Source organism: Sebastes fasciatus, chromosome 15 (genome assembly GCF_043250625.1).
Source record: "Sebastes fasciatus isolate fSebFas1 chromosome 15, fSebFas1.pri, whole genome shotgun sequence".
Classification (NCBI taxonomy): domain Eukaryota; kingdom Metazoa; phylum Chordata; class Actinopteri; order Perciformes; family Sebastidae; genus Sebastes; species Sebastes fasciatus.
The window spans coordinates 2,054,596-2,076,242 of NC_133809.1; the positions used below are offsets into that span (position 1 = coordinate 2,054,596).

Sequence of the window (21,647 nt, forward strand, 5' to 3'; positions counted from 1 at the left end):
CGTTGTTCAGCACCGCAAAAGCTCCGGCATCATCTGCCGCCATTTTCACATGTTTGAATAGTGGTCCTGGTCCCGCCCCTTCCGCTACGTAGCCAACACGGTGACAATTGAGTGTGAAAAGTGTCCAGCGTTCTACACTCAACGATTTGACCGTTTGGAGTACAACATCCGGGTACTTTGAGTGCACTGCATTTTGCCATACTACACAGTGTGAACGCACTTATGCACTCGAAATAGTAAGTGTAAGTACGGAAGTACGTGGATTGGAACACACTGTTGGTTTTAGTTTTTTTCGCCGTTGCAGAGCCATATGAAAAAAGCTATTTGACGTCAGAAATTTGAGGAAAAATTTCTGATTAAAAGCCAAGTATTAAAGTTACAAATTTAGTTTTGTTCTTTTAATGAAAGTCTTCAGTTATTAAATTCATCTCAGAACTCTTCGGGTCTACGGGTACGTTATAAAATGATTTAATGCCGTCACCTAAATTCATGAGAATACAACAAAACAACGAAACGCACCGTCACACACGTTCAAGTTCAGTATCCTTATCCACACGCACACACACGCACACACGCACACACACACACACACACACACACACACACACACGCCATCAGCTGTCATCAGTTCCTCTGACTCGCTGTGAAACACAACAACAGTCAATAATTCTCCGTCATGTCTCCGTGAATCCGTTTTGGAGACAGCAGCCTGTCATCTCTTTCTATTAAGCCGACCATCAGTCCGTTAAAGATCACATGACTCTGTTTCCTCATTTTGATTTGTTTTTTTTCCTCCTCTCCGTCCTCAGTGAACGACAGCTGGTGACAGACAAATCATCACTTTAGTCTTCAGAAGATCAGACCGCAGACAGAACGAACACTCTGTGTGTTCAACAAGTGATGACTGATGAATAAAAAGACGGACGAGTGTCACCAGCTTTCATTTTTATATTTACACTTTCTTCAAGTTTACACTTCAGTCCTGTTTCGCTTGATAATTCCTTTTAATGATTAAATAATTACCTGATTACATAAAGTTAAATATAAACAATTAATGTTCTTCTTCTGTAACCGTCTGTTAAAACATAAAAAACTCTAAAAGCTGTTTGCTCTGGAAGAACAACGTCCCCTTTCTGTTTTGTGTCGTAAAGATTTTCCTCCAAACTAAACAAAACAAATTGATTATCATTGTTTTTCAAAAGGACTCATATACATTTTATTTTTCTGTTGAATTGTTTAATTGGGACGTTGAATGTCCGTAAAAACACAATTATATAAGACGGAGAAAAGCAGTAAATCCTCACATTTCTGCTCGTTATCTAATAATCTATATTTCTGTTGATCGACGTGATTTTTCTCTTTAACTTTTTGTTATCATGTAAGAATCCCAAAAACATCTTACAGCTTTGTGCTGTTAAGCGATGTAATGTCTCGGACCAGAGTCCTCTCACACCTAGGCCACCCGTCCGTAGCTCCTCAGAGGACGCTGATTGGTCCGTGTTCTAGCAAACCGGACACAGACGCATTACTTGAAGCCTGACAAGAAGGATATTCGTGTGAGAATTGATCCCACGATCCTCATGTGATCTTGTGACATCGCGAGAATCCAGCTGCTGTGCGAGGTAAGGTGTCTGATGGTGTCACGTCACTTCAGACAGGAGGACAGACAGGTAGGAGGACAGACAGACAGAGAGACGGAGAGACAGAGAGAAAGACAGACAGACAGACAGACAAGAAGGAGGACAGACAGCCACTTCCAGCCGTCCAGATGACAGCTGAATCTCTCTCCCCTGTAATCTAACTAATAATGTCCCCCCCTCTTCATATTTTCCCTCTCCCCGCGTTGATGGATGGGGTCAGGCTGCGATTCCCCCGGCTGAGGTCAAAGGTCAACCCGGAGCCTCGGCTCTCTGCTCCGCCACTGTAATGGGAGCTGAAATATTAGTCCTAAACGCCCGCGGACGCCCCGACGCCTCAGCACAGATGATGAATTAACTGCTACGAGGAATTACAGACGGAGCGCTCTGAGACACTCACACACAAACTTCCCTCTCATTTCTTGTGTACACACACACGCCTCGTCTACACACCTCCGTATGCAAATGATTGATAATGGAGATCAACTTTATGTCTTCTTTTTTTGTCCTTTCCCTCACACACACACACACACACACACACTCACACACACACGCACACACACACACACTTCCTGATATGCTAATGATTGATGGCGGTCTGCGGTCGACGCTGGCATCATCATTGCTGTTATTTATCCGGCCGTTCGCCGTCTCGTATCAAATTGTTTTTTAAATGTCTTTTGACGACTGATGTGAAAATGCAATCAGGCTAAAACTCCATGAATCCATATTAAAGTCATGTTAAAACGTGCACGCACACACACACACACACACACACACACACACACACACACACACACACACACACACACACACACACACACACACACACACACAGTGACAATCATCAGGTTCATCACATCACGGTTTCAGGTGGTCCCTCTCCTCAAACTTTAAACTTTAAACTGATCAGTGATGTTGGTTTTCTACCTGCAGGACGTCCAGATAGATAATTTCCAACAGGGAAAAATAAAATGATAAGAAATTTCTATTGTTTATTATTTTTATGTCTTCTTGTAAAGCACTTTGTAATGAGCTCGTTTTAAGTGCTATATAAATAACCTTTCTTTATTATTATTATTATTGTTATTATTATTATTATTATTATTATTATTATTATCAACCACACAAGATGCGTTTAACAGACTAACTAACATCCTACAATCTAGCGTTAAATATTACAGTCACAGAAAGTTGTGACTTCCTACAGCACGTGGAGTTTGTTGCCAAAACTAAGAGCCAATCAGCTCTTTGATCAGGCGACAGCCAGCCGTTTCCCATCATGCCCTGCGTCTTGCAGTCGGTGGAGAGCAGCCAAAAGGTTCGTTCAAGATGAGTCGGGCGATCAGCGTACAATGCATGCCGGTTAAATTTGCGTCCGACTTGATCCCGACTTGATCTGACGTCATGTTATCTTTTTTATTCTATTTTATTTTATTAAAATTTGTATTATTTTAACACAATCTGCTTATTTTGTGTAGTTTATTTATTTTTACTGTTATTTTTATTTCCTTGTATTTGATTTATCTTTTACTATCTTAAATACCCATCTCTTATTGCTTTCTTATTCAATGAACTCTTATATTGGTTGTTTTGGTGTGCATTCGTCTCTAAATACATTTTTAACACTTGTTTGAAAGGTGCTATATAAATAAAGTTTGATTGAGTTTGATTGGTGCACACGTGGCCAACGATAACCTCACGAGATCGAGGCGGCTGCAGTTTTTTAGAGCCAGGTGCCGCAGCTCTACATAGCTAAGTTAGGATGACGAGAGATGTAGTTCACTGAACGGTTTCACACTAAACTAAATGATACGACGACAAACTGAGACACTTTCTTGACTAGTAAAATGATCTTTTAAATTGACAAACATCATAATGTGTGAATCATGACGCAACTCAAACAGGATCAAAAACATATTTGTCTCTCCGTTGACTACTGTTTTTTTTCAAAATAAGGTCCCATGGTGGTCCACTGGAAGGGGGCGGGACTTCACCTCTCTATTGACAGCTCACTGACAATCAGTCAACAGTAAGTAGGCCACTAATGTCACCTGTTCTTGCGACTCGTTTGCACAACGTTAATTAAAATATTCACGCTCCGGAGTACGACAAATATGAGCAAGAAGGTCAAAGTTCACGGCGTAATGTTGCATACTGCATGCAGCAGTACCTATTTGTAACGCAGATTGAAGGAAACTAAATGTCAGTTAGTAACAGGACATTTCAACTAAAGCTGAGGTGTTTAAGGATCATTCCAGTCTCACAGCGGCTACACACTTCAGATCCAACACTCACAAACACCATTCATTTGAGAATCACATACAGTTGAATCAGTCTTACCTGCTCACATGAGGCGAGTCTGTCGCTGCTCCACAGAAATCCAGTGAATCCACTCAGGCTGAAATCAAATCAGAGAGTCTGACAGCAGACAGGAGACAGGAGACAGGAGACAGGAGACAGGAGACAGGAGACAGGAGACAGGAGGCCTTGAGCCTCAGTCTGCCTCAACACAGAGAGAGAGAGAGAGAAAGAGTCCTTCAGCCTCCAGAGGACTCAACCTTCAACGTGACTCCGTCCACAGGGTCAACGAGGAGACGACGTAAAAACACAGAAAACGTTCTGTTCAAAACCATCTGGAGCCAAAAACACAAGAAAGAAGAAGAAATAAAGTACTGTCACTCCTGTCCTCTTGTGTCACTCTACAGGTGTGAATGATTGACGCCTGATCAGGTGGAGTGAAGGCGGAGTCAGAGAGACAGCTTTCATGTGTAAAGTGAGTTAAAATACATCTGCAAGTCAATTTGATATTATATTTAAAAACAAGACATTGCATTTAATTGTAACTTTACATTTGTATATTTGATGTTGTGGCATGGTATCGCAGCTGAAACCAGTTTTGTAGAATCATTTCTGAGTCTCCTGCAGAGCAGCAACCTTGATCTGCAGCTTTTACATTTTTCCAACAACAATGCTCGAGAGCTTCCTGGCAGCCGACCGTCCTCTCCTGGATGTCCTTGAATGCAACACTAAAGACAGTTTAATAGAATATTTTTGCAACTGCTTTGGACACACGATGTTAAAGTGAAAGTGACCTTTGTTATTATTATTGATTTATTGATTTAATAATAACACGGAGCAGACGACACAGAGAGGTGGAGCAAAGAGTAAACGCTGCATTCGGGTACTATCGGAGAAACAGGTATATCTGACTTGATTAGTTTTTTTGTGCATGTAAAAAGTTATAAATCACAATGTCCAGGCCTTTTCTCCCGTAACGTGGTGATGTCACCAAGTAACACATTTGCTTGACAGCTAGTTTGGCGCGCCCTCAAACGAAGCTAGTTACAGCGGAGCTGGAGCGGCGTAATAAATAAAGAAATAAAGCGTTTTTTTTTACATTAAATCATGTAAACATGTTCTAGTAGAAACCCAAAATACAAGTATGAACCTGAAAATGAGCATAATAATAATAATAATATGTCCTCTTTAAACTCGTTTTTTATAATCTGGAAGTTCCTGAAAACCAAACAAACATATTCAAGGGAATTAAAAACACACATTTGAAGGTTTTAAATCGTCAGTATTTTTTAACCCTCACACGACCAGCTCTGCAACCTTTTTTAAATACAAATACAACACATAAAAAAGTTAAAGGGGACTAAATGTTGGATTATCTAACTACAGCGGGTTTCAAGTCCTGGAACAGTTGGATGTTTCAGAAACAAACTGTATAAAGTTTCTTGCAAAAGACTCAAAAGCAAGAAGTTCAGATGGAGGAAGGAGGAAACGACTGGAGAGACGATCATGAAGTTGTGATTACAAACTGAAAGAAGGAACAACTGAAGGTCAACAAGCAGGAACATACTGTATATGAAGTATGTATTTAAAACCACCAGAATGTGATGTTTTAACTGACCGTCCTCTCGTCCCAGTCGGACCAGGAGGAGTGTTTGAGGCCGACCGTCTGCAGGAGAACTGAACGAAGACCCTGAACCTCCTCCTCCTCACCTGCAGCAGAGAGAAGTTTCAGTCTGTTCATCTGCAGCCCGGCGAGCCGTCGATGCATCACTCTGATTGTAGAGAACAAACCCTTGATGACTTCAGCGTATTATATACATCCCCTAATGTGGGATCAGCTTATACGCGAATCTGTTTTCAATCTATCCTCCCATTTTCCCCTTCTCGTCCCCAGACTAAAGTACATTATGGTGCAGCTGATGATGAAGGGATGGTTCTGCTCATCAGGGAGAAGAGGAGAGGAAAATGAAGGAGGGATTGCGGAGGCTTTCCGCAGCACTACAAGAAGATCATTACAGCGCGGAGAGAGGCTTGAGAAGGTGCTTTACTCTCTGTGTGTGTGTGTGTGTGTGTGTGTTTGAACACACACGTCCCGTTTTCATTCAACAGCGATACAAATGGTTGAAAACACGTCTTCATCCGGCAGCTTTCTAATAACACAAATACTTTAAATCTAACTTTGATTCAGAGGGTTTCAGTGAGCACTGATTGCATCCGCTGGTGTCACATCACCTGTCTGAACACAAGAAGAAAAAACATCTTGGAAGGAAGCTCAGCCTCCGACCCGCCTAGAAACAACAATTATCAACTTTACTGTCAATATCTACTCAAGATTAAGATTAAATACTACGAACAAAACAGGAACCCTCAGATCAAAACCTGAGCTCCGCATGTTGGTTGTCTCCATCTTGGTTATTGGCCGTTGTCATCTTGGTTTTTGTCCGTCGTCATCTTGGTTTTTGGCCGTCAGCATCTTGGTTTTTGGCCGTCGTCATCTTGGTTTTTGACCGTCACCGTGACTCATCGGTATCGTCAGTCTTGAGAGTCACATGGGACGTTATTCAGTGACGTCAACCACGACCGTTTCCTAACACTAACTGTGTGGTTGTGTTGCCTAAACCTTGATTATTTTGAAAGGACACTTTGCATGTAACGAGCCTATATATTCACACACTGTCCCTGGCCCGTCCAAAAGGAGTACCAAGCAGCGGTATTTGACGAGTTGGGAGCAGAATGTGTTGATGGAGCTGAAGCCGACAATATTTCATGATATTTAGAAAGCCTATTAATTAACACAGACATGAATGAAACGCTGGTGATCTCAGATTCTCAGATGAGTCCGATGAGATCCAGCATGTCCTCCCTGATGTCATGAGGGCAGCCATCAGCAGTATTTGCTGTAAACTGGAGGACGACCCCCCTCCTGTCCTCTGAGCAGAGACTCATTCAAGCTGTGGACAGTGAAAGTTTTGACATTTAAAGCCTTTAACTAATCAGTCCGTCTGCGTTTTATCCTTTCTTTCTGACTTCACAGTGAGGGAGGAGATAATTTGAGCGCTCTGTCTGTTTGATGTACGGTAATCACATGTGATCTTTTCAACAGGGAGCCGGCCGTCTCGTTAATTTGACCGTCGGTGCGCGGCCGGACCCCCCCGCCCTACCCCCAATCAGGCCGCTGCCTGAAGAGTAATTGCGGAGCCACCATGCTTCGATGCGCTCGACCTTTACGACCTTAAAAGCCATTTCCATTTTTCTGACCACAAAAAAAGAACATATCTTGTTAATTGCAAAAAGGCAAATATGCTACCTCCTCTGCTCTCCCCTCTCCTTCCTCCTATTTGATTTCCCTTTGAAGGCAAAACGCTGAAAAGCATTTCCATTTTCATTCATCAACGCTTATCAGTCATCTGAAGGCCCCTTCAGCCACAATCAGCATCACAGCTCCAACCGAGAGGGACGCAACAATGAGAAACTATCAACAACCGCACCAAGCAATTTGCTTTAATGTGGAGTGTGTTTTGTTGCAGCTAACTGCTGTTTTTTTTAATCCTCAGACACTCTGTGAAAGACAGAAGGAGGTGTCAAAGCGTGGCGTTGAGGCACGGTTAAATACACCGACGCTGAGCAGCTACAACAAATACTACCGGAGGACTGTTGAGCCAGGCGTTATACGTCCACCACACCAAATACATTCATTTATACATTACTATATGAATGAAGTGCACACAAACGGTGTTTTAATCACATGACCTTCATCAGGTTACACCACCTTAAACTGAAGTGGACGTAGTCATCGTGACGTCACCCAACGGTTTGGAAGACTTGAGTTCGCCATTTTGGCCATCATCATCTTGAAGCCTTGAGTTTGGCATTTTGACCGTTGCCATCTTGGCTTTTGGTCGTCGCGATCTGGGTTTTTGGCCGTCTTAATCTTGGTTTTTGGCCGTCGCCATCTTGGTTTTAAACCGTTGCCATCTTGTTTTTTGTTCGTTGCCATCTTGGCTTTTGGTCGTCGCCATCTTGGCTTTTGGTCGTCGCCATCTTGGTTTTTGGCCGTCGCCATCTTGGTTTTAAACCGTCGCCATCTTGTTTTTTGTTCGTCGCCATCTTGGTTTTTGTTCGTCGCCATCTTGGTTTTAAACCGTCGCCATCTTGGCTTTTGGTCGTCGCCATCTTGGTTTTTGGCCGTCGCCATCTTGGTTTTAAACCGTCGCCATCTTGTTTTTTGTTCGTCGCCATCTTGGTTTTTGTTCGTCGCCATCTTGGTTTTAAACCGTCGCCATCTTGGCTTTTGGTCGTCGCCATCTTGGCTTTTGTTCGTCGCCATCTTGGTTTTAAACCGTCGCCATCTTGGCTTTTGGTCGTCGCCATCTTGGTTTTTAGCCGTCACCATCTTGGTTTTTGGCCATCATCATCTTGAAGCCTTGAGTTTGGCATTTTGGCCGTTGCCATCTGGGTTTTTGGCCGTCTTAATCTTGGTTATTGGCCGTTGCCATCTTGATTTTTGTCCTTTACCATTTTGGCTTTTGTTCGTCGCCATCTTGGTTTTTGTTCGTCGCCATCTTGGTTTTAAACTGTCGCCATCTTGGCTTTTGGTCGTCGCCATCTTGGTTTTTGGCCGTCGCCATCTTGGTTTTAAACCGTCGCCATCTTGGTTTTAAACTGTCGCCATCTTGGTTTTTGGCCATCATCATCTTGAAGCCTTGAGTTTGGCATTTTGGCCGTTGCCATCTTGGCTTTTGGTCGTCGCGATCTGGGTTTTTGGCCGTCTTAATCTTGGTTATTGGCCGTTGCCATCTTGATTTTTGTCCTTTACCATTTTGGCTTTTGGTCGTCGCCATCTTGGTTTTTGTTCGTCGACATCTTGGTTTTTTGCCGTCGCCATCTTGGTTATTGGCTGTCTCCATCTTGGTTATTGGCTGTCTCCATCTTGGTTGTTGGCTGTCTCCATCTTGGTTGTTGGCTGTCTCCATCTTGGTTATTGGCTGTCTCCATCTTGGTTGTTGGCTGTCTCCATCTTGGTTATTGGCTGTCTCCATCTTGGTTATTGGCTGTCTCCATCTTGGTTATTGGCTGTCTCCATCTTGGTTATTGGCTGTCTCCATCTTGGTTGTTGGCTGTCTCCATCTTGGTTATTGGCTGTCTCCATCTTGGTTATTGGCTGTCTCCATCTTGGTTATTGGCTGTCTCCATCTTGGTTGTTGGCTGTCTCCATCTTGGTTATTGGCTGTCTCCATCTTGGTTCTTGGCCGTCGCCATCTTGGTTTTTATTTGTCTCCATCATAGTTTTTGTCTGTCTCCATTTTGTTTTTATACATACAGTATATATATTTTGGCGTACATGTGTACGCCTGAAACACCCAAATCTGCCGGCAGATGTCCTGATCCCAGTCCTGCTCCCCAGCAGATGAACCCTTTCCATTTGAATGTCTTGTCACCTCCTCTAATCGTAGTTATTAATGTTGTGGGTTGATCCTTTAACAACAATCATTTGAAGCCCAGTAAGAGTATTATTCACGCGCTGCAGGGACATAAACATTCTCCTGTTTGATTTGTTGTGATGTGAAAAGAGACTTTTCATCACCGAACAGACCAAGTTCAGCTCTAAAGGATGCCATCAAGGACAGGCTCTGCAATCAGGGACAAATTGATTTGCAGCGTGAGAGAGAGAGAGATGCTTACAGGCCTTTGGATTCAGCAGAGGTGAACACCACATCAAGGCTATTCCTCCTCCTCATCATCATCATCATCCCGCCATCTTCTCCGTGTCACCAGCAGCGTCTTCCTGTTTCACAAACTGACCTCCTTCTGATGAAGTAAACATTATCTAAATATCCCCAAAGTGTTTATCATCGGATCCAATCACTTCCTCCTCAGCAGTCGAAACTGTCCGTCTGTGTGCAGGCTGGAGAAAACAGAGGTCTGATTAAGGGCAAAGAAATGAATCTGTGGAAGATCAGAAACATGTTAATGATGCATTTCTGATGATTGGGGTTCTGACACGTCGCTGTTGTTTAAAGAAAACCTCTCAATGCCAGCTTTGACTGGAGGTTTGTTTTTGCCCACTCTTGAGGGATTGCGTCCAAAACTTGCAATTAACATTCGCCAACCTGCCAAATGCCGGTTAAAAACTTAACGTGGGAGGTTGTCAAGTTAATAATGACTTTGGAGGTATTTTTTTAACTCATTCAACACATTCCACTATGGAGGACTGAACCTGCCAAAATAATAAAAATAAATAAATAAATGACTTGATAAATAAATAAATAAATAAATATGTCATTAAATGCAGCAAAAATAATAGAAATACATTATGAAAAGAATACAGAAATAAATAAGTTTGGGGCCTTAAATAAGGGGTGAAATGCAAAGAGAAAACCGTGCAAAAATAAATAAATGAACACAAATAAATACATACATTTAAAAAGAAATAATAAATAAATAAAAACATTTAAAAAATAATAAAATTAAATACATATATGTATATACATACATATATTACAAATAAATAAAAAGGGAAAATTAAACAGTAAATAAAGAAGCAAATTAAAACATATATATCTATTTATGTCACATTTCATCAATTAATTAATGACTGTATTATTTCTAATTTTATTTTTCCTACATTTAATGACATTTATTTATTTATCGAGTAATTTATTTATTGATTGATTTTTGATTTTGGCAGGTTCCATCCTCCATCAATGAATCAGTTTATCAGATGCCATTTTAGATGACGTTTGCGTGTACGGAGGCTCTGAGCTGTCAAACAACCCTCTTTTGGCTCGGAGTCAGTGTGTAAACGTGATCGACACAACATGTATTTATTTTTAAACGTGCTTAACATCTCCAAAAATACAGTAAAAACCAAACAAGCACAAAGAAGAATTTTCCCAATAAATTAAGTTTTATTTGTCAACAGTTGGTTTTACATTGTAGTTAGCAGGAACCATGCAGTCAAGCTCTTTATGGCCGATACTAATAATAATAATAAAGATATTCCACATCACGGGTCACATACAGAGTTAAATAAACACAAACACCAAGCATTCCTCCCTCTGCATTTTACACCGAGGTTTCACACCTTTACATATATACACAAGCTCAACATGAACCTTGCTTTTCTCACTTTGTTTTTTGTTGCATGTTTTCATCACCTTAACTGGGAAAGCAGTGGTTTTAATTAACAAAAACAAAGAAGTAGTAACAGTAGAGCAAGGCACACAATTATATTTGAAAGATTTCAAACCCTATTTTGTCCTAGACACACACACCGATTCCCCGAACCCCAGCGTCACCGCTAACCATCGTTTCTAGAAAATGATAATAATAAAAAAGGAAACAATACATGGTACAGTAGTGGTGTACATACATACAGCAGTATTAATAACAACACACGTCCCCCAACAACAGTCATCAAACCTCAACGCAACAACACCGCTTCAGCTTTCGCCAACTTTGGTCGTGTTGCATAGATAAAATCCCGTCTTGTTTATTATTATTAGTTTTCATTTTTGGACTCGTGACTCAACCCTCGGTTCAGAGCACAGTGACTTCGTCCACCGACATAGCAGCAGGTACGTACATCCTAAAACTCATCGCCAAGTCTCCACGTTTATAATCATCAATCACAACCTCAGAATGATAGTTGGTCACATAAAGTATCTGTGCATCCTTCAAAGGGACGCCGCCTACGAACATCTGAAGACTCGCAGGATGACATGAGCTAAATGAGATGGTCTACAGCGTCATCACTACTTCCTCCCTCTGGAGAAAGGTGCGTTCAGGTAGTTCTCATCAACATGGAAGTTGGACAATGTGTTGATAAAGTAGTATACAGTATTTAAACTGTGCTGACCCTGCCCTTCAACAAATGAGATGGTCTGCAGAGGAAGCACGATCACTACTTCCTCCTGCTAACATATACAGTTGGAACATTTAGATTAGAAGCCAAAGTGTATTCAGCCTGTCGTTTATTATTATTATTGTTTAGGCTGCACACGTTCTTTTGGTTAACGTCACTTCCTATACGTCATTGGCACAGCGGTGTGGTTTCACCTATTTTTACCTGTTCACTTGGACCGCGGGAGTCAGACAAAGAGGGTGAGACAGGCTTGGATGTTTTCACTTCATGTTACATACGTTAGTTATTCCAGTAAGCCTAAATTGTTGTTGGTAATTCCTTTCATTTAATAAACAGGAAAACGCATCTGGACTTTTTGGAACGAGTCACACAGTCAGTCTTAGCGACTTTTTAAGTGATAGTAGTCGCTACAAAAATTGTGCACAACAATTGTGCCAACTCGACGGACCATGGATGCTTACGGAGACTTTTTTGCCACTTCAGATCAGTAATCAAGATTGTCACTTCATTCGGAGGAGCCTTTGGAAACAGATTATTCTTTTGACTTGACTTCGAAGGCTTTGGAAAAATGGGAAACAGCTTTTAGCTGCAAGTATTAGCAAATGTTGCCGTTTCCATACAGCTTTTCTAATACTCTATACTCTGGAAACACGGCTAGTGTGGTAATATTTTTACCCTTCAGATGTTAAAATTTGTATAAAAAACAAAACAAAACATGGTTTCCACGGGTCAACAACTAAATCTGTCCTTTTATAAACGACTCTAATGAACTTATCGGAAGGACGACATTGTGCCGTCCGCTCTACAACATCAACATACTGGTTCCATCTTCGCTCCCAACAGACTAGAGTTCACAAAGAGGTCTTTGTCAGGTCAATGTAGGTTCTATAGGTTGACTAGGCGTTTAGTAGACTCTAGTCTTGAGTCTTGAGGTTCTGCATTTTTGGGTTTGGACTCCAAATCAACTCTGGAAATGAACGAGACGTGGACGACTAAATCAAAGTGTACCGGCGTGTTTGCTAGTTGGTAATGATTTTCTTCCCTTTGAGAACAAATCCTCAGTATTGCTTTCCAGTCGTGATAATACAGTTTACGTTTTGAAGTTCTAGCTTCTATAAATCCAGTGGGATACAACTTATTGGCCCCTTTGTGTCTTTTAAAGTTCAACAAATGTGGGTCCTCTAACAAGTCTCAATATTTGTACTTGATGTCTACAATCTTTTGCATCTCTCAACAATGACAGCTTTACTTTAACATAGTTAGCTCCTCCAGACTACAGAGGCTCTGTGGTTGTGTGATGTCAATATTACAGTTCATCTACTGAGTCATACGACGCTGCAGCGTGGTGCTGATACTACAGGATGACGAGCTACTACTGTAAATAGATCTACTGTCACAGCGACGCATTATGAATACTGACATCACCTGTAGACACAGATCAAGTGTTATAACATGCTACTAGTGCTGCAACACCGCTGCATGAACAGTGAAGATAACAGGGTGAACACACCTGCAGCGCTGAAAACTGAGGTACAGTAAGAAGTCATGCTAAGATGTGTTTGTGTCCACGTGGCGGCAGAACAATACTGAGGTAGCTCCAGGAAGCTACAGGAGCAGAGGAAGAAGTCTGGGAGGGATCATGTGGAAAAGAAAGAAAGAGAAACAAAAAGAGCGTGCTGGTTGCTCAAAGACGGACTCAGACTCAGCGGACGAGGAGGCACCACCAACCTTATAAAATTGGCGGCGTATTTTTCACCTCGTGTGAAACAGGCGGCACGCTCGAGCAAGTAAAAGTAAAATCCCGTTCTTACTACTCTCCAGTTCTGATATAACTGATGCTATTGCATCTACGATAACCTCTTCAGGAGCCGCCATCGTTGTTTAGAACAAACAGTCGCCTCTCACACCTGTAGCCACCTGTAGCCACCTGTAGCCACGCCCGTAGCCGAAGTCAACGCCGATTTATTATTATATTATTTAACCCAAACCACCATCTTTTCCTAAACCTAACCAAGTTGATCTTGAGCGGAAATTGACACGCGCTGCTTGACATTCGTAGGAAAACGCACGAAACATTAGGAATAACTCTTCGTAAGATATGATACGGACCGTTGTACGAGGATACGTTCCTCAGGGATGTAGCTCGGTAGCTAGCTAGCTACGTAGGAAGATGATGTCCTCATTCTTAATCGGCATATAGCGTAACTCAGTAGACTCGTCTAACATTTCTTTGTGCAACCACCAGCCTCCATTAACCAACAGGAAGTGGAATCAATAAGGAAGATCAAGGGTGTCTAAAATCCAGCTTCCTCACACTCCGTGGTGTTTTAGATGAGGCTGTCTTACATCGGCACAGCTCAAAAGTTCAAGTGGTATTGCCTTATCTCTGTGTGGCTTAGAACCAAACCATAAAGCACCAAAACATATTTAAAAAAAGAAAAGAAAAGAAGATAATTAATAAAAAGATGAAGCTGATTCTGGGTTGCCTTCACTTCGACGTAGAGTTGGGAGTGATGTTCCCTTCAGTGGAAACACTTCTAAAAGTCACTTTAATAATCACATTTAAATGTTGGATGTACCGTCACTACGTTGTTTTCTTCTGAACTCTTCAGTCTTCTTCTTTATCAAACTGTATTTTGATGTAATTTTTACGTATTGTCCACTCAGATATATGCCAAACCGTAAACACTGCTTCATAATCATTCCAGTTCCACCCTGAACTCAGACCCTTTATTACTGTTGAAAAAAGTTGAAATCGGTTGTTAAGGTATAACCCTGAAACTGCTGGGTGAGTTTTCCGTCCAGTTTCTTAGCGATCCGTTGGGATACAGCAGAGAGATTTGGGAGATCAGAGGGGTGGGAAGGCTCCAGGAGCAGAGAGGGGAGCAGCCGGAGAGAGGAAACCCAGGAGAGAGATCAGCTCAGCGGGGAGGAGATGGAGAGAGAGAGAGAGAGCTACCTTACAGCTGGATCCTGGAGGTTCCTGCTCCCAACACAGGTATTCTCTGCAAGGATGGAGAGACACAAATGTTATTCATTGTATTCTTAAAACATTTCACTGTATTTAGTTTATGTTAAGTTTTATCCACATCCTGGGGATGTCACGAGAGCAGATACTTCGGTACCAAGTTGATGCCAAAATTATGAAAAAGTGACGGTACTCTTTTTTTCTACAGTACCGTAGGTACCATGGGTACCGGGGATCAGGGCTCGAGACTGACGGTGTCTAAAATACAAAAGAACACAGTAAACTCACTATCAACACGTCCTGATAACGTTGCATTGTGAACAACAAATCCATGTTGAGACCATAGACTGGATACAAAGCTGGAACACACGTCTCCGCTTCCTCCAAAACCTAAATATCCCGGATACGGGAGCTGCCGTCTGTTTTTTTGACGTCATTTGGAGCCGGGTTCTGCGCAGTATAGTGATCGAGCGGTGTAGCCGCGGTATCGAGGTCCTGCCACACACACGCCTCAACCAATCGCGAGCCGAGCACGGCCGCAGCTTGTCATCGAGAGAGACTCACAGCTGTCAATCATGACGTCTCAGTCCCTCTTTATAGCATCAAATAACTAATTAAAACACTTGAACGAACATCAGCGTGATAAGAACTACCTAACATGATGGGTTTATGAGCTATACTGCAGCCAGCCACCAGGGGGCGATCCAGATGTTTTGGTTTCACTTTTGGGGAGCTGTCTTGTCGTCCATCTTTATATACAGTCGGGGAGAGCTAGTAATGCTAGCTGCAATATAAAATAGATATTAGAGAGTGAATTATGACCTGTTTATCTCCCTAACACTAGCAGTGTTGATTTGATTGTTCTTTACCCTGGTATTGAATTGGGTATCAAGAATTGTGGAATATCACTGGTATTGTTATTGACTACTACATTTCTGGTATGGTGACATCTCTATCACATCCAATCAGATAGACAATAACAACTGCCTGTCTTCTACTGTTCTGTTTTATTCTGTTCTCCACCGAGCAGTTTCCTCCTGCATGTTTCACGTATTCACTCGTTTTCTATGAAACTTTCCGAGAATGAGTCAGTGATGAAACCTGGACTCTCTCTCTCTTTCTGTCTCTCTCTCTCTCTCTCTCTCTCTCTCTCTCTCTCTCTCTCTCTGTCTCTCTCCCTCTCCCTCTCTCTCTCTCTCTCTCTCTCTCTCTCTCTCTCTCTATGTCTCTCTCTGTCTTTCTCTCTCTCTGTCTCTCTCCCACTCCCTCTGTCTCTCTCTCTCTCTGTCTCTCTCTCTCTCTCTTTCCCTCTGTCTCTCCCTCTCTCCTGTGTGTTTTGCTGCAGACCTTCTGCTGTCTGGGTCACAGAGCACATCATGAGCCGCATTCACGATTGCTTTAATTGCACCTGTGTCTGTGTACAGTCAGTGTGTGTGTGTGTGTGTGTGTGTGTGTGTGTGTGTGTGTGTGTGTGAGTGTGTGTGAGTGTGTGTGTGTGAACAGGTGGGCTAGACTGGGGCACGCCATGGGGGTCAGGACCAGCTGTACGCATCACCAATATGATGTGTGTGTGTGTGTGTGTGTGTCCTTTGTCGTGGGTTTACATGCGGTGTGTGTGTGTGTGTGCAGAGCTTGATTTTGCACTTTCATGTGTGTAGTTCTTTACTTGTAAGTGTGTATGCATGTTTGTCCTCTAGTGTGTGTGTGTGTGTGTGTGTGAGCAACATGTCTGTCTAACCTGCAGCTGTTGGGCTGTCAGCTTCTACCTGGACTCTCTGCCCTGCCCTCAGGGGTGTGTGTGTGTGTGTGTGTGTTGGGGGCAGTAGGTTTTGCTGAGCCCTGGAGGCGCCCATAGGGCGGCCACATCACATACACTCACACACACACACAGAGTGTGGCAGTGACGGCCTTTGTTCGTGTTCAGCAGCTTCCTGGTTTGATTTGAGTTTAAAAATAGAAAAGATGATGAAAACCAAAACAAGCTCGCTGCTTTAGTTCAGCTGATCACGCTTTGTTGAAATGATCTAATAATTCATGGGAACACTGAGAGAGACATGTGAAAACAATCCCTCAAAAACACAAAAATAGAACCTAAAAAAACATAAAAATACTAACATCAAAAAAAATTAGAAAATGGAAAAAGTCTTAAAAATACAAAAAGAAAAAAAATGAAGAAAATAAAACTTTAAATATACAGAAAAATTATATCTCAAAAATGTAAAAAAGCACAATGAACAACCATAAAAATACTATCATTAAATACATTTTTAAAAATGGAAAGAATTCAAACAAATACAAAAATTAAATAAAATTGGTATAAAACTTTAAATATACCAAAAAATTATATCTCCAAAGTATGAAAATGCACAAAAAACAACCATAGAAATACTAACATCAAAAATAAAATAAAAAATGGGAAAAAGTCTTAAAAATACAACTTTAAATATACAAAAATATTTCTCAAAAATGTAAACCTCAAAAATACTCACATCATAAGTAAGTATTATGTTTCTGTAAAAAAAAAAAGAAAAAAAAAAAAGAAATGCACAAAAATAATCAAATAAAACGCATGAATCATTTAAGTCCCTTTTTGTGTATTAACGATAAAATAATCCCAGTATCATGTACACATTACAGCTCCTTTGGATGCGATATGTCATATATCTGACAATCAAAGTGGTCTCCAACGCTTTTTGGCAGATTTTACTGAAGATGAATAACATCAAACATGAACTAAAGGAGGGGCTCAACATGTCAGAATGTGATCTTATTAAAGCAGATTCTGATGAATGCTGTCAAAACATGGAACTGACTTGTGATGTGATTTTACTGAGAACAACAAAGTGTTGTCTGTTCTCCAGATGTGTAACAGGGTCAGAAAAGGAGAAGAAATGTTCATGTTTAAAAGCTTTCCTTCTCTTTGCTTTATACTTGTTTTGATGCACAGTCTGGTTCCACTTGTGTTTCCCAACACTGGCTCCGACAGGAGGAGTCCAGCGAGTGCCAAGCAGCTCCAAACTGGCAGCCAAGAGCAGCGCTGGTTCACATTTATACACATTTGTTTTTGCAATAGGAACGCAGATGATGACGTTTCTTCTCCGGTGGAAAGTTAGGGATTTCATGTTCTACAAGTGAGCTTTGAATGCATGAAAAAAAAATAAAGATTTATTTTTGACTCAACACTTCCTGCTTCACTTTCATTTTTTTTCTGTGCACTGAATTCCTTCATTAGTTAAGACGAGGCTTTTATTCTGAAATATTTGCAGGACAATGTTGTAGAAAATGCAGAAAAAACATGAGCACACGCTTCTTAATCTGTTTCTGTCTAAAATAAATATAAGTCACATTTATAATGAAGTGAAATGGCCATTATGAAAGGCTATCTCGCTGCTGGTGTGTACGCCACACGCGTGAGACACGCAGCAGTTCAGCAAGGCAGCCACCACGCACTGCTGACGTTCCCAGTCTGGCCCGGGCAGAAACGTTGATCTATGAAAACGATGATGCAGACACCCACATTCGCTTCTTGATTGGGTCTCATCAGTCACGACGTGTCCTTCCCTGATTCCTCATTTGAACGTGATTACAGTGCGACTACGAGTGGTTGATTCAACATGGATAAGGAATTACAGGTGTCGCTGACCATGTCGTCTATACCAGCAGCTGTTGTGCAGTTCAATTATGCATGTTTGGAGCGAACGTATTCGTTTGGATGGAGCTGAAGTGTGGTGTTTGTTTTGATCTCACGTTGCAAATCGCAACTTGCAAATTTGGTGAAACCGACTCCTGAACGACACGAGCAACCTTTATTTTGAGTTCTGACTTCCTGTGATGGATTTATTAGTCTGAGAGCAGAACCCTGCCAAACCTCATTCAGTAATCACACAACTAAAAGTCTCCAGCGATCAATAAATGATGCTGAAAATGATAAAACAGATTTGACATATTTTGTTTGTTGTGTGTGTTAACTTACTCTGACGGTCCTCGTTCTCGCGGTGGGCGGTCTCACTGAGGTTTGTGCTGTTCTGGTGGCGTGACTGACAGCTGACTGAGAGGTGTAGAGAAAGAAGGAGAAATAAAAAGATAGAAGAGGGTTGTAAAGGGAAAAAGAAGAGATGGAGAGAAGAGGAACAACAGAGACGTTGTTTAGTCACATGAAGGCAAACACATGATACAGCTGAAATGAGAAAACGTTTGTTTCATCAGAGAGAGAAAGAGAGAGAGAGAGAGGAGGCGATGGATGGCAAGAGAGCGAATAAAGGAGAGAGACAAACAAGAGAAGAGAGAGAAGAATAAATCAAAACGGCATTATCCGGCTGAAACGTTGTTTGTCTTTGTTTTCTAATCGGCTTGTTCTTTCTTTGAGCCCAAACTGATGAAAAGTTGCAAATTAAAACAACGAGCATCAGGCCGAAAACAATTCTCTCCCAACTCCACCCCGCTCTCTTAATTGGTTCACGACTAATCGCTTTGTAAAGACTTGTGTAGCTATTATCCCTCCCCATACATCCACCAACACGCACACACAAACACAGACACACTCATGCATGTGTAGTCACGCTCACACGCCAGCGTGACTGCACATGTGTTAGCAGCACATCCACCCCCATCTCTGCATTTTGTTGTTGTCTTTTATTTGGAGAGGAATTTAATGAGGAAACTATCAGACTCAAAAACACAGAAAGAAAACCTAAAAAATGCAGAAAGAAATCATTTTAAAGTATTAAAATAAAATAAAAAAATGTCTTAAAAATACAAAAATGAAATCTCAAAAAACTATAAAAATCAAACTTTAAAAATAAAAAAAAGATATCTAAAACATGTAGGAAAAGAATACAATCTTGAAAATATTCAAATAAATTAAATAAATGGAAAAAAAAGTATTTAAAATACAAAAATGAAATCTCAAAATAAATTAAAAAAATATCTAAAGCATGCAGGAAAAAAATCCTCAAAAACATTCAAAAAAATAATATTAAAAATATTAAAATAAATAAGAAAAAATGGAAAAAAAGTCTTAAAAATACAAAACTGAAATCTCAAAGAAATATAAAAATAAAACTTGAAAAATACAAAAAAAAAGATATCTAAAACATGCGGGAAATAAAATCTCAAAAACCAAAAATAACCTCCACAAAAACACACAAAAAATATCTTAAATATATTAAAATAAAGAAGAAAAAAGGAAAAAAAAGTCTTAAAAATACAAAAATAAAATAAAATAAAAATCTAAAAATAAAACTTTAATAATAATAATAATAATAAAAAAAAACCACTAAAATAAACTTAAATAATTCTTAAAAATAATTCTTAAAAATACAAAAATGCTGAAAAAAAAGTCAATCTCAAATGCAGCTGAGACGTGAGCCTGCACAGAGCTGGTATAGACGTCTTCATAGATGTGTTGCGTCTGACGTGCGAGTCAAAACGGCCCATAGAGGGGGTTAGTCATCATAATAGTTCATTCTGTACAGGGATGTAATGAACGCTGCAGTATGAAGTGACGACTAATAATTACTTTGATCAACCACCTGAATATGAATTAATGTGATTTTGTTCTACGGTGCAGTAAAAGTCGTATTTAGTGTCCTTTAAGTAGCACAAAGGACACGTCGCTACATTAACATGCACTGTGTGAAAAACAACTACAGGCTGCTGGATCCGAAGTGAAACAGGCCTCTTCAGCTGAGCCGTATTCCTCTGTAACAGAGTCACAAGTTGAGAAACAGACGAGGCAGCAGGCTGCAGAGACGGTAAAGACTCATTTGCATGAGGAAATAGAAAAGTTAAAAAAGAGCACAAACACGCTAATTCAGCGATGAAATGAATTGAACGATCACTGCGGGACGGAGGGAAGCTCTTAGCTGATGAATCCTAATGAAATCTGACTGATAGTAATTATGCTGATGTTGTTCTGTGGACCTTAACCTTTTAACCAAAAAACTGAGAAGTCTGCAAATCCCCCCCTCTTCCATTAACACCTGAGGGAGGAGAGAGGGATGAGGCGGAGGAGGAGGAGGAGGAGGAGGAGGAGGAGGAGGGAAAACAGAGAAGAAGAAAGTGGAAAAGTGAAGAGAGAGAAAAGATACCTGCAGGAGGATAAGAGGATGGGAGGAGACGGGAAAGAGAGGGGAGGGAGAGTACAGGTGAGGAGGAGGTGAAGAAGAAGAAAAAAGAGGAAGGGACGAAACATATGCTGTATTCAAAACCACGTACTACCTACTACTGACGAATGCAGTACACAGTACACAGTACACAGTACATACTGCGTTCCTCAGTAGTAGGCTTTAAACTCTTTATTCTAACAGCTCACGGTGAAGTCAGACAAACTCCATAAATTTACTCCGACTTTTTTTTCAGTTACAGAAACAGAACAGTGGACTGATCTCCTTCCAGATATTAGAGTCATGTTAAAAAGGGTGGTGTTGTCTCAGCAGGTATCTCTCTGCTCCGTCAGAGGCGGCTCTGCACCTCCCCTCTTCCTGCTGCTGTGAGCGTAACTGGCCGGCTCTCCAGCGAGCTACACCCGCGGGCGATTGTGGAGCTTTTCAACTCCATAAAGGCAGATAAACACAGATTCCTGTTCATTTATAATGGACATTTGTGTTGTGATATTTAAACAAACTATCCGTCAACAAGGAGATAAAAGCCTCTCGTCTACAGACCGGTTTCTAGAGAGCTCCAGCTCGTAGCGGTCTGTGAGCGTGACCGCCTGGCTGGAGCTTCTAAACTCCGAAAACATCGGAGTAAATGTTTGATTCGTCATCTAATATCGTAAAACTGTCAATATTCAAAATCTACACAGTTGATTTCTCGCCTCAAAAATGCTCAGAAGTGAATTTAGTGATGAAATAGCTACGATGTGCTGTTGTGAGCG

General features: G+C 41.1%; 2 protein-coding genes across 3 annotated transcripts in view; both read right to left on the reverse strand.

The window, feature by feature from the left end:
* Positions 1–4,302, reverse strand: part of npas3 (neuronal PAS domain protein 3) — a 324,742-nt gene extending 320,440 nt beyond the window's left edge. The window contains exon 1 of the mRNA XM_074661224.1: positions 3,981–4,302. The gene's annotated coding sequence lies outside the window, so the exon portion shown is untranslated. The remainder of the gene's footprint in view (positions 1–3,980) is intronic.
* The window catches only part of akap6 (A kinase (PRKA) anchor protein 6), a 420,277-nt gene that overhangs the window by 187,726 nt on the left and 210,904 nt on the right, over positions 1–21,647 (reverse strand). Inside the window, exons 22-23 of one of the 2 annotated variants that reach the window (XR_012597348.1) lie at positions 18,744–18,818; positions 13,842–14,807 (exon numbers count right to left, since the gene is read on the reverse strand). Coding sequence is in view for 1 of the 2 variants with exons in the window: in XM_074661221.1 (XP_074517322.1) it covers positions 14,763–14,807; positions 18,744–18,818 (120 nt within the window). In the remaining variant the exon portion in view is untranslated. Of the gene's footprint in view, positions 1–10,824; positions 14,808–18,743; positions 18,819–21,647 lie in introns of those variants that run through there. The other variant, XM_074661221.1, reaches the window with a different exon arrangement.